Raw genomic sequence first — 14,396 nt, forward strand, 5'->3', positions numbered from 1 at the left:
GAACATTAAAAGTACCATGCACTGCAAAAGAACAAACAGATCTGTATTGGAAAAAGTACAGCCAGAATGCTGTTTGGAAACCAGAATGGCCAGACTTCCTCTTTCAGACTTTGGGCATGTCAGGAGGGATCAGTCCCTAGAGAATGGTATCATGTTTGGTAAAGTGGAGGGTTGGAGAAAAAGAAGGCCCACAATGAGATGCATTGGTACAGTGGCAGTGGCAATACAATGACCTCAAACGTAGTAATGATTATGAGGTTGGTTCAAGACCAGGCAGTGTTTTGTTCTGATATACATAGGATTGCTGTGAGTGGGTATGGACTCGATGGCACTTAATGACAACTCAATGGCATCAAAGAACTATGTTTGATATGCTTTTAGTCTCTGTAAATATATTGGTATACAAGAAAGACAAAGCCTCTGTCTTTATAAATGAATAAAAAAACATGTAATATTAAGTAGAGACAAATGCTTTAAATTTTAAATAGGCTGGTCACCTTCTCAATGATGTCTTCTGTAAGTCATGCAAATACTTAAGAATGAGCTTCTCAGAAAGTAATGCAGGCAAGTAGAAAATCCCTGGGCTAGTAATGAGTAATGGTGTTGGAGGAGAATATTGAAAGTACCATGGACTGCCAAAAGAACCAATAGATCTGTGTTGGAAGAAGTGCAGCCAGAGTGCTCCTTGGAGGCCAGGATGGCCAGACTTCGTCTCTCATACTTTGGATATATTGTCAGGAGGGACCAGTTGCTGGAGAAGGATATCATGTTTGGTAAGGTGGAGGGTCAGAGAAAAAGAGGAAGACCCCCAGTGAGATGGACTGGACAAGTGATAGCATCAATGGGCTCAAGTGTGGCAACAACAGTGAGGTTGGCCCAGGATCAGGCCGTGTTTCATTCTGCTGTGCATAAGGTCACTATGAGTCGGTACTGACTTGATGGCGCCTAACAGCAAAGCAACAGTAATGAGTTAGTCATGTTTTAGCATAGCAAGAATTCTGGGGTGACCAAGACAGAGGTCAGAGAAGTTTCAAGGTCAGAATAGAGGGTTCCTCCTAGTCTTATGCAGAGTTTTACATTTTGTTACAAAAACAATAGGAAGTAATTGGAGGGTTTTGGCAAGTGAGGAACAAAGTCAAATTTATCTCTTAAAAAGATCACTCTGGCTGCTCTGTGAAAGGCAGATTGTAGTGTGGCCACTGCAGAAGCAGGGGAACTGCTAGGAAGCTATTTTAGAAGTCGAGATAAGAGATGATGGTGGCTTGAAAGAAAGTGGAGGTGGTGAAATAAACCAGGTGTGGCCTCTACTGTAGAGGTATTGGTGTTGTGTTGTTAAATGCCTTCATGTCAGTTCTGACTCATAGCCATCCTGTATAGGGTTTCTGAGGAGCAGTTGGTGAGTCTGAACTGCCAACCTTGTGGTTCATACCGACCTAGCGGTGTAGTGCTTAAAGTATAGTGCCACATTAGGACTCCTTATTGGTGTTGTTAAGTGCCTTCGAGTCAGTACCGACTCATAGCTACCCTGTATAGGTTTCTAAGAGCAGATGGTGAGCTTGAACTGCTGACCTTGCAGTTAAAACCAACCTTGTAGTCCAGTGCATTAGCCCTCAGCACCACAGAGGCATGGTTAGTAAGATTTTCTGATGGATTGGATATTGGTATGAGAAAAAGTTAGTAGTTAAGGATGGGTTTGGACCGAGTAACTGGATTGGAAAAATCAGGGAGTAGTAATCTGGGGACTAGGGAAAGACATCAGTTTTGGATTTAACCCTGAGAGACCTATAGTTTTCGAATTGGAAGTGTTTGGTCGGCCATAGGCTAAATGAGCCCAAAGTTGGAAATTTTGGCGTCATTAGCCCAGAGATATTATTTCAAACCATGTTGTTGTTGTTATGTGCCATTAAGATAGTTAGGACTCGAGCAACCCTACGCATAATAAAATGAAACACTGCCTGATCCTCAACATTGTTCGTACCCATTTGAACCCAGTGTTGCTGCCACTGTAGGAACCCATCTCGTTGGGGGACTTCCTCTTTTTCACAGATTCTCCACTTTATCAAGGATGATATCCTTTTTGGCAACATGTCCAGAGACAAAGAGACAAAGTCTCACCATTCTCACTTCCATGGAGAAATCTGGCCAGGCTTTATCCAAAACAGATTGGTTTGTTCTTCTAGTAGTTCATGGTCTATTCAACATTCTTTGCCAAAAACCATAATTTAAATGCATCAATTCTTTTCTGGTCTCCCTTATTCATTGCCCAGCTTTCAGATGCATATGAGGTGATTGAAAATGCCATGACTTGGATCAGGAGCATCTTAGTCCTCAAGCTCTTTAACACTTCAAAGAGCTGTTTTGCAGCAGAGTTGCCTAATACAATATGTTGTTTGATTTCTTGATTGCTGCTTTAATAAGCATTGCCTGTGGATCCATGCAAAATGACATCTTTGACCAATTCAATCTTTTCTTCATTTATCATGATGTTATTTATTGGTGCAGCTGTGAGAGTTCTGCTATATTTACAGTGAGGTGCAATCCACATTGAAGGCTGCAGTCCTTGATCTTTATCAATATTTCAAGTCCTCTTCACATCCAGCACACAAGCTTGTGTTACCTACATATCTCAGTTAATTACTCTGACTCCAATCCTGATGCCGTTCCTTTTCATATAATGCTGCTTCTCAGATTATATGCTCACCATACAAACTGAGTAAGTGTGGTGAAATGATATAACCATGACATGAACCTTTTCTGATTGTAAATCATTCAATACCCATTTGTTTTGTTTGTACGATTGCATCTTGGTCTATGTACAGCTCCTTCATGAGCACAATGAAGTGCTCCAGAATCTCCATTCTTTGCAATGTATCCATAGTTTGTTATGATCCACATAGCTGAATGCCTTTGCATAGTCAGTAAAGCAATGATATCCCTCATTGTATTTCCTCTTCTGAATCTGGCTTGAATTTCTGGCAACTCCCTATCAATGCACTGTTGCAATAGTTTTAAAAATTATCTTCAGAACAAATTTAGCTCATGTGATATTAATTATATTGATTGATGATTTCCACATTCTAATGGGTCACCTTTCTTTGGAATGAGTGCAAATATTGATGTCTTCCAATTGGTTGACCATTTTGTAGCTGTCTTACAAATTTCTTGGCATAGCTGAATAAGTGTCTCCAGTGCTGCATCAATTTGTTGAAACATTTCAATTTGTTTTCTGTCAATTCCTGGAGTCTTATTTTTGCTATTGGCTTCAGTATTATTGGTTCTTGATCACAATGATTAAACATGGACCATTTCTTTTTGGTACAGTGATTCTGTGCATTCCTTCCATTTTCTTTGGATTATTTCTGTGCCATTTAGTATTTTGCTTACAGAATCCTTCTGTCTTGTGACCTGGTGCATGAATTTTTTATCAGTTCTTTCAGCTTGAGAAATGGTGAACATGTTCTTCCCTTTGTGTTTTCTAACTCCAGATCTTTGCACATTTCATTATAATACTTTACTTAGTCTTCTCAAGCTGCCCTTTGAAATCTTTGTTCAGCTCTTTTATGTCATCATTTCTTTCATTCACTTTAGCTTCTCCACATTTAAGAGCAATTTTCAGAGTCTCTTCTGGCATCCGTTTTGGTTTGGTTTTCCTTCCCTGTTTTTAAATAACCTTCTGCTTTCTTCATGTATGATGTTCTTGATGTCATCCCACAATTCCTCTGGTCTTCAATCACTGACAAAATTAGTCAATTCGTCATTGAAAGGTCTCTAAATTCAGGTGGGGTTGATGTGTGCTTTTATATACCTACATTTAGATGCTCAAGGACAGGGAAGAGGTGGAAATTAATTGGATTTAACCAGATTGGGGCTTTGCTAAGTAAGTACACTACGAAGAGGGGCATATACAGGTGTATGCATTACAGTGATTGTTGGCATTGATCATAGACTCTAAACACAGTAAAGAGAGGAAGAAAAGTTTGTGGAGTAAAAGGACTAGAAAAAAAAAATATTAGAGATATTGGAGGTGTTGGTTAGTGCTCATGATCAAATTGGAGATTTGGCAGGCAGTGCAGTAAGTGAGAATGACAACACTTTAAGTTTGACTTGGGAATGGGGCTTGAAGTGGGGTGGAAGGGAACTGTGAAAGAACAGAGAGTTTAATGTGTTGGATGATGTTGTCATCAGCAAGATGGCAGGTGTGCTAGAGAAAAAGACAGTGATCCAGGTGTTTGGAAGTGACGATCAAGAAGAAGGAGAAATGCCACCTGCCTCCAATGCTGTGGTATGTGAAATGCGTGAGGCATATGAAATGTGAATAAACAGTGCTGTTGAGTTGGATCTGACTCATAATGATTCTTGCATAGGGGTTCTTTCAACCTTCAAATTTTTATGAGAGTAGGAAACTTCATCTTTATCCCCAAGAGCAACTGGTGGGCTCAAACCGCTGACCTTTATGTCTGTAGTCAAGAGCTTATCCTACGGAGCCACTGTGCTCCCCTCCAGGGATCATCCTTGCTGATAAATTGAGTATTACTTAGAGTGTGCAGAAAGGATAAGTGTGCCACTGGTCTTAGTGTTCACATATATAGGATCCAACTAAAGAAGGATTATGTTTGGAATGGGCCTGTGAATGAGTTTTTGTATAATTAGTAATTGTTTAACCATAAAAACAATATGATCCTTGATAGTTAGGTTCCAATGTTCATTTCCAAACACATCTGAAAATCAGTGCTGTTAGTAGGAATGCAGCATTACCTACTATGTATAAGAACATCGCTATGAATTTTGATTTAGAATTTCCATTTGAAAGAAGACATCTGCATCTTTCCAACACTGAGGTAGTAAGTGCCTTCACATGCTGAGCTGTGATGGTAGAAACTAGCAATATTTATTTCTGGCCATAATGGAAATGGTCTTGGCCCAGAGAAAAGTCTAAGAAGGGACTGGGGTGGAATGGATGTGAGATGAAGAAAGGTTTTGCAGAAGTAAGGTCAGTGGTATGAAGAGGGGTGAGGACTGAGAACCGGGAAAATAGAAAGCAGGAAGAAGCTGTGGAGGTGGCAAAAGAAGTACAGGGTGAATAATGAACCTCAGAAGAAGTGAGTACAATGAAGTGAGGAAGGTGTGAGAATATGAGGGTTATTCTTTTCTTCCTGTGGTTTATTCCGAGACTCTTCTACGAGCTTCAGAGTGAAGGTCAGATGCAAGAGTTTTAAGATTGCTCTGCATTCCAGTTTTTGCTCATTTTTTTCATTTTATTTCTGATTCATGTCCCATTTCTTTCCTTTTCTTGTGATGCCCAGTCACCAGACACCATTGTTAACTAGCACTTGGGTGATGTGAGAGATGGGGCTGGGATACTTTTTTCCAGCCAGTAGTAAAGGGAAAGGGAGTGAGAAGGACTAGAAGTCCTTCATGGATGGTTGCTTGGCTTTATTATTGTTGTTAAATGCCATCGAGTCAGTTCTGACTCAGTGTATAAGTCTTCAAGAAGCAGTTGATGGGTTTGAACAATCAACCTTCTGGTTAGCAGTCCAGTGCTGATTCTACAGCTCCACACCAGGAATCCCCTCCCGGCAATGTTGTTGCTGTTAAGTGCCATCAAGTCAGTTCCAACTCATAGAGACCCTGTATAGGGTTTCTGATGAGCAGCTGGTGGGTTTGAATTGCCAACCTTGTGGTTTGTAGTCCAGTGCATATTCAACAGCATCACACAACACCATACCAAGACTCCTCTCTCAAGAATTATTGTTGTTGTAAAGTGCCATTAAGTCAGTTCTGACTCATAGTGACTCTATAGGATTTCTAAGGAGCAGCTGGTGGGTTTGAACTGATGATGGGAGGAGGCAAATCAGTGTGGTTGAAGTGCACAGTTTCATGGGGGAAGGGTCTGAATTAGTTCAAAAATAGAACCTAAACTATAGAAATGAAAACTCATTATTTATTGATAATCTTGATGACAAGACCAAAAGTTTACAACAGGTATTTCCTTAAAATTCTCCCCTCTTTCCCTCAATCAATTCAGGCCTGGAAGGGCAGGTTTTCTGTGTTGCCATTCAATCTCAGAGGAATGGGAGGTTCATAGAGTTTTGTGGAAACAGAAAAGACAGGTAGTTTAATAGTGCCTTCTCCATATGATAAGCACTGGACTTCGAACCACAAGGTCAGCAGTTTTAACCTGCCAGCTGCTCAGTGAGAGAAAGATGAGGCTTTCTGCTTCTTCCAAGATTTAAAGTCTTGGAAACCCTATACAGTGTTGCTATGAGTCAGAACCAACTCGATGGTACTAAACAATAACATCTACTATTTCACCTTAACAGCCTTGGTAGTTTAGTGGGTTACGAGTTGGACTGCTAACTTTAAGATCAGCAGTTCAAATCTACCAGCTGCTACCAGGGAGAACGATGTGACTTTCTGCTTTTGTCAGCACTGACGACACCATGGCACACAACCAGCTCCACCATAACTCCACCTTGTTAGATGGACTGACAGCGTACTCTCATCAGAATTGGAACTTTCCAGCTGTTTCTTGTCATGTTGGGTTTTGAATCTGACCTTCAAAAAGAATGTTCTGCAGATTCTTTGTTTGATACACACAATGACTGCTTATGCCATGCATACGCGTTATTCAGTTCAAATTACTTTCAAGGATGGGGAAGTTAGACAGCAAGTGAAGACTTGACAGCAGATTGGATATATGCTAGAGCTTTCTGGTAACCCATCATACCTATCATTTCAAAGGTAAGTTTAAGGAGGAATATTCATTATCACTCTTGCTCCTATTTCAAATCTGTTTCTCACAAAGCAAAGGAAGCATCTCTTTTCCTATACTGAAAGATGTTGTTGTTGTTAAATGTTAAGTCAGTTTCCAAGGCTAATAAGTTTGAACTGCCAACCTTGCTGTTCAAACTGATCTTTAGGTTCAGAGTTTATCCTATAGCACCACACCAGGACTCTTGGAAACAAAGCTGTAGGTCTTGAAAAAGAATGTCCCCTCTCTTAAAAGAAATGTACTTACAGGGTGGCCTGGATTGTTTTCCTTTAAGATTTTCTAGAGTGAACAGATGTAACAATTTTCTATAATTTGCCTTGGTGCAGATGCTCAAAGAGAACATTCACCATAAAATATATGCAGTATATGTAATTTCAGCTGGATGTTCTGGGGTTTTAAAGTAAAAATGTGTACCTGCAAGCTGTTTTATGGTTTCTCAGTCATAATTATCTCTGTTACACAGAAGGCTACAACCGCAACTCCTCCTTGCTGTGCAAGCTTTCCAAAAATATCTTGATAATTTTGTGTGTTTTGCAAGGCTGTGTTCTCCCTGTGGTTGGTTTGGGAAGTGGGTTAAAGTGTTTAGTTTATCTTTGTGATAAATTTATGAAGTGAGCCCATCAATGGAAACAATCCTGGACAATCTGTGGAAGAGGTGTTTTCAAAAGGTAGAGCAAATAGAATGGGTCTTAAGTAATAAAAGCTGCAAAGATAACTTCTGCTAAAATGACTGGAGACAATGCTTATTTATTGCAATCACATTATTGTACTGACACAATGGGAGAAAAGTGGTGGAGAAGGTGGTTAGAATTCTTAATGGCAGCAGCTTGATACCTTTCTCTTGGGAGTTTGTGCTTATGTGTGTGGCATTCCTCAGGGGATGGATAAGGAGAGAGGCTGGGACGTCATTGGCAAGTCAAATCCCCAGACAGTCAATGAGAGAATGTTCGGCTGCATATGTCCTCTGCTCACTCAGTGAGTGACCCTCCCTCCAGTTGTCAGCTCAATTCACTGCCATCAGATCATGCATCCCAGCTTCACAGATAAATATTTTCCCAAGTCGTTACAAAATGGCACATTACAAAGGACTCTTGTTACACACGTACTGATTGAGCACCTGGAATGAAGTTGTTCAATAGTTACCATTGGGGTTCCACTGGTCTTCTCCACCCAGCACAAACAAGAAGTTTTCCACCTCCACAACACAGTGGTGGGCACTGTTGTATGGCATAACTGGAATGAAAATGAAGAAAAAAAGATGTATCAAGTTTTCCAACTTAGAACTTCATACATAGGCTCACTAGTTAATTGCTTCCAGCAAAATGTTGAAAATATGAGACTTAAGTCAAGAGGAAAAAGGGAGCCTAAGCATTAGAGCAGGGCACCCACCAATCCAGAGACCTTGACTCCATGGTGCAGTGGTGTGTTCTCAGCAGCTTCAATCCCAACCCCTTTTGATTAGTTTTGCATAATGTATTCCACAAATTAGTCAAGAACAACCAGTTATGCTGTTTTCAGTTCTTACATTCTGCTCACCTGCCTGGTGATATAGATGGCATTCTGAAACAATGACTGGCACTCGCATATGGTCAGGACTGGGGTTACTTCTTGGAAGAAGTTACCTTGAATACACTTTGAGCCATTAAGATGCTCTGCCTCAACTTGGCTTGCTGGCAATCTTTCCAGAAGCAGAATCAGGGAGTTTGGGAGCTTTCTATTCCACAGCCATGAGCAAGCTGAATTTCCATACAGTTTTAAGTTTTTAAATTAAGGTCCTGCTGATTTAATGCCTCCTCCAAATGTATACGCTTAATTTCCTGTACAATGTCATTAGCAGCACAATCACACATTTTCTATCTATCTGGTTAGGAGCTCTTCTGTAACAGAGATAAAAACTGTCAGGCACATCACAAATTTCCATTCTCCTCGTCTTTCTCTTTTCCCTGACCAAGTGTGGTGGCTGTGAGGAGGGGGCATTGTTTAGAAAAACATTAAAGCTAGGTCCCTTCAGATTTCTTCCCGTTGCTGTTTCCTTTTGGGAGACACACAGTACTGGAGTCGGCTTTCCCTGTCACCCTGTGTGCTGTGCTAGTCTCTGCTATTATAATGTCATATGGTAAATGTAAACTTACACAGCATTAGTTATCATATCACATGCAGTGGTTTGGACCCAGTGACACCAGTAGGAAAAATGATGTCCTTGTTCAGCTCATCATATGGGCACCTTAAATCTAGGTGAGGACAAATGGGGAGGTGATGTGCATGTTCAGGCAGGGAACTTATTGCTTGACACGGATCAGCAGAGCACTTAAGAAACCAGTGCAGTGGGAAATCAATATGAGTCAGGGCCAGCTCTTACTCTGTGCTCTTTTGCCAATGCTGAGAGAGAAAGAAGAGGGTAGAGAGAGAGAGCCTACCTCAGTACTTCTGGGTGATATCTTTTCCTCTTCTAATTTGTTTTTATTCTATTTTATTTTTCTCAGAATGCACTTATGCAGGCTAGGATATGTCAATAAAAACAAGAAGAAACCGGCATAGGGTTGAAATCTAGAACAATTTTTGAAAAAGCAAAATCAGATAATTTGAGCTTCTCACTAAATGGCTTTAGGAGTTTTGATTTTGTATATGCAAAATGTGGGTCTTGAAAAAGAATGTCCCCTCTCTTAAAAAAAAATGTTCTTACAGGGTGACCTGGATTGTTTTCCTTTAAAATTTCCTAGAGTGAACAGATACAACAATTTTCTATAGTTTGCCTTGGTGCAGATGCTGAAAGAGAACATTCACCATAAAATATATGCAGTATATGTCATTTCAGCTGGATGCTCTGGGGTGTAGTGGTTATGAATCAGGCTGCAAACCTTAAGATCAGTGGTTCAAGATTACCAGCCACTCTGTGGGAGAAAGATGAGGCTTTCTGCTCCTATAAAGATTTACAACCTTGGAAACCCTGTACAGGGTCACTATGGGTCGGAACCAACTTGACGGCACTTAACAACAATAGCAACATATGCAAAATTTATAAATTTGATTTGACATATATATATATATGTATGGTTTTGACACTGGTATGCAAACCCTGGATTTTTTGGATAATGTAGAAATTGGGTGGGCAGTGAGTTTGTGCTCTCTATAGTTAAGTCTGGTGTGGCACTGCAGGTTATGTGCTAGACTGGAAGGTTGCAAGGTTGATGGTTCAAGTTCACTAGTCATGCCTCAGAGACCCTATACAGGGTCGCTATAAGTCAGATCTGACTCAAAGGCACTAGACAATAACACAATAATTAGGCCAGCTTACTTAGAAAGTCATCTCTGATCCTCAGTTTATTGCTTTGGAGAATGCTTTTAACCATATAGGCTCTACAGGATTGGCTATACAGAATCCATTGGGGTAGAGTATATGTTAGGGTCATTGAACAACTAAAGTTGAACATGTTTTGAATGTCTTTTTTTCTCCCCAGTGTTAAAATCTGAAACGACTCCTTTGGTCCCATCTCCTGCACCTTGGTCTCCCTTGTTCTTGTTAGCTGCCTTCGAGTTGGTACTGATCCATGGCACCCATGTGTGCACACTAGAACTGTTCCATTGGTTTTCAAGACAGAGACCTATTGGAAGCAAATTGCCAAGGCTGTCATCTCCTGAGGTGCCTCTGGGTGGGTTAGAACTGCCAACTATTTGTCTAGTAGTCAAGCACTTAGCCCTTCATGTCATGCAGGGGTTCTTGGGCATATTAAAAACAGAGAGAGAAACTAATCATTGTTTGAATTATGATGCTAGTCGCAAAACACCCAAATCAAAACTGGGCTGCCCATTTTGTGCTATCTCGTCTGGTGCTATCTATTTGGTGTCTGTGTAAGCTTATTCAGTATCAGTTTTCACTTCAGACGCATCAGATTCACCATAAGACGTTGAGTATAGAAATAGAGGTCATCAACTATAACCAACTTACTTTACAACCACCATCCTTTGATTATGAGTATTGATTTTCAACTTTTGGTCAATTCAATGCCTGAAACAATTATCAATTGTATATATATATATATATATATATATATATATATATATAGTCTTGGCATGGCACTGTGGGTTAATGCTTCAGACTGCAAAGTTGTTTGAACTGCAAGGTCGGTGTTTCAAGCTCACTAGCTGCTCCTTGGAAACTCTATACAGTATCGTTATGGGTTGGAATTGACTTGATGGCACTAAACAACACACACACACATACACATATTTCAAGCATAATCAAGTCAGTTCCGATTTACAGCGACCCTGTGTAAGGTTTCCAAGGAGCAACTGGTGGGTTTGAATGGCAGGCCTTGTAGTTAGTATTAGTAGTCCAGTGTTTACCCTACAGCATCACACCAGGACCTTGATTTTAATTAGAAATCCAGCCTTGTAACAAAGCATAATCTTCTAAAAATATAGCTACACTTGCATGTTGGTCTTCTCTTTCATGTGCTCCCATTTAGGCAAGCAGAAATTAAAGTGAAGGAAATAATACATGATTTATTTTTAAGTCTTTTTTCTCATTTGATTACTCTGTTATGTTTTATCCAAACAAATTGCTGCATACACACTAACTATTGAACCCTTCCAAATATAAGAGCAAAAGAAGGTGTTAATATAAAGAAGGGTTAATATAAAGTTAATATAAAAAAGGTGTTAATATAAAATAACAGAAGTCCTAATATGAAGGCTGCTTGTAAGCATTTTCATTTGTGTATACATTTTTACTTTTGTTTTAAAACTGCATGCTATATCTCTTGACAATTCCACTATTCTTACTTCTGAATTATTGTCATTTCGTACTACTATAAATTGAGTGTCTAGAAATGTACACAAAGCTCTTTGAAATTTTTCTAAGTGTAAAATTCTCTCAAATTATTAGGGAAAAATTATTTTAAATTGATAATTGAGTTTTGTGGAAGACCTAATTTATTTGACTTCTGATAAAATCCTAAGGAAAGTAAAATAAATAGGGCACTGATCGAGAGTAAACTTGCTTAAGCTGGCATGGATGCAATGCTTTTTGATGGTCTTTTAAATAACGACAAATACACGCCTGGTCCTTTCCAGATTTCTCCAGAGGTGAATGAACAATTGCCTCTCTCTCTCCCAAGAAGGTATTCGAGGAGAAGTTTGTACTCTATGTTCATATACAGCCCAGTGTGAGTTTTTAGCGTGTCAGTCAGTGAGTTAGAGGGAAAGGGTAAAGAGAAGCTAATCAGGATGAAATGAGATTAAAGGCTGTCTAATTTTACAGCAACTGTGATCCATCAGCCACTGTGAAAGTGACAGTGGAAATGAATGATGGAGACAGACAGGTGGGGCTGTACATTTCACTGATTTATCCTCAAATGCACTGGGCCTTATTTTATTGAGTGAACATGACCGCATTTATCATGACTGTCATCTAAACCCACTTCCCTCCATTTAAAAAGGTCACTTTACTCAGAGGGAGTAGGAGAGAGGCACTTTCAAATCAGATTTAAAATCCAATAACACGTGTTTATAAGGCTCTTTGCAAGAATTCTTAACTTCTTAAAACAAACTAGTAGTGTTAGAAGGAAAAGAAAAAAGAACATTTAAAAGAAAAGATGCCTTTGGTCTTCTGAGTGAACACATTCTCTAAATTCGAAGCAAATTTTTTACCAATTTTGTTCTTCCCACTTCAATCACCTAAAAATTCTATTTGAGTCTAGAAAATTAGACAAGCATTTGCATTTAATATTTTTAATTAAGAAAGTAAGCATTGGGTGATAATATAATACACACTTTGAGAGGATATCAAGTCATGATATTTACTCTGAAGAATAACACTAATCATCCCACACTAAATAGATGTTAGCAATTGTTGTAAGTGGGATCTCTGCCACAGTGAACTTATATACAAGTTAATTGTTTCTCCATAATGTGAAGACCATTAAAAGCTGTTACACAAAAATCATATATCTTTCCCTAAACTACTGCAATATAATGCCCTGAAATGTTAGGCACAAAAATTAGTCTTTATGGATCTGAAAACTGTGAGCCACACCCTCAGAGTATTTTGAGTTACTTTTCACAATAATAACCACCATTTACCAAACAATGACTATGTTACATATATGATGTAGGTACTTTACTTCTATTATTTCATTTATATTCACAACTAACTACAAGTGAGGCATTATTCATTCATTTTATTTCTTTAACAACACTGAGGCCTTGAGAGGTTAACTAACTTGTTGAAGGTCATATTCAGCTGGTGAATGGCAGATAGACTCCAAACACGGGATATCTGGATCCTAAACCACGCTCTTATTCATTTCACTCTACTGATTTTCAATAGGTATGTTCATCCAACCAGTAAGTAATTACTGAGTACCTATGTGTTCAATGATGGTGTTCTTGAAAATTGTGTATAATTTTTATACTGAATCATACTTTAAATGTGTTTATTAGTTTGATATTTAAAGGAATTCTTAACTAAAACAAGTAGACAATCTTTAAAATTTTTTACATAAGCCTGGATTTTCAGAGAGTTTTCTTAAAATGAGGAAAATTTGCTTGTTGAATGCTGAGAAAAGCAGCCAGTTAAGGCAAGGTAGAGTTTTTTTTTCTACACACACACACACACACACACACATGCGCACGCACACACACAAACACACACGAGGGTGAGTCAAAAATTATCCACACTCTGGCTGTAGAATTTATTTTAATCACAATAATATATTATTTTTTGACACCATCTTCTTGCTTTTCAATACACTTTGTCCATCTGTCAACAAGGTTTCATATTCTCTTATTAAAAAATGTTTTAGGTTGGGCTGTGAGCACAAATGCACCACTGTCTTCACTTCTTCATGATATGTGAATCTTCATCCTGGAAGGGCTGCTTTCAGGGGACCAAATAGATGAAAGTCTGATGGAGTAAGAGCAGGATTATAGGGAGGATGCTTTAAGAGCTAAAAACAAAGTTTTTGCAGAGTGTCAACAGTGTGGGCAGAGGTGTGCAGACATGTATTGTCGTGCAAGATCACACTGTCCTTGGATAGCAATCTTTTGGGATTAATCTGAAGTTTAGGCTTCAGTTCTTCAGTGAGCATTTTACTGTAATGGACATTGTTTATGGTTGAACCTTTTTCCTGATGTTGCTCCAATATTGGACCTTGTTGTTGTTGTTAGGTGCCATCGAGCTGGTACCTACTCACAGCAACCCTATGCGCAACAGAACAAAACACTGCCTGATCCTGGGCTAACCTACACTTGAGCCCATTGATGCTGCCACTTTGTGAATCCATATCTCTGGGGTTCCTCTTCTTTTTCCCTGACCCGCCACCTTACCAAACATTATATCCTTCTCCAGTGACTAGTACCTCCTGACAGTATATCCAAATTATGAGAGATGAAGTTTGGCCATCCTGGCCTCCAAGGAGCACTTTGGCTGCACATTTTCCAACACAGATTTATTTGTTCTGTTGGCAGTCCATGGTATTTTCAAGATTCTCCTACAATATCATAACTCAAAGGCATCAATTCTTTTACAGTCTTCCTTATTCACTGTCCAGCTTTCACATGCATATGAGGTTACTGAAAATACCATGGCTTGATTCAGGCACACCTTAGTCCTCAAGCTGACATC

At 39.3% G+C, this 14,396-nt stretch overlaps 1 protein-coding gene across 1 annotated transcript in view; it reads right to left on the reverse strand.

Moving 5' to 3' along the window:
* The window catches only part of KLHL14 (kelch-like family member 14), a 143,140-nt gene that overhangs the window by 27,717 nt on the left and 101,027 nt on the right, over positions 1-14,396 (reverse strand). Inside the window, exon 4 of the mRNA XM_006835049.1 lies at positions 7,916-8,005. Coding sequence (XP_006835112.1) covers positions 7,916-8,005 — 90 coding nt within the window. The remainder of the gene's footprint in view (positions 1-7,915; positions 8,006-14,396) is intronic.

This window comes from Chrysochloris asiatica, unplaced genomic scaffold, assembly GCF_000296735.1.
Source record: "Chrysochloris asiatica unplaced genomic scaffold, ChrAsi1.0 scaffold00015, whole genome shotgun sequence".
Lineage (NCBI taxonomy): Eukaryota > Metazoa > Chordata > Mammalia > Afrosoricida > Chrysochloridae > Chrysochloris > Chrysochloris asiatica.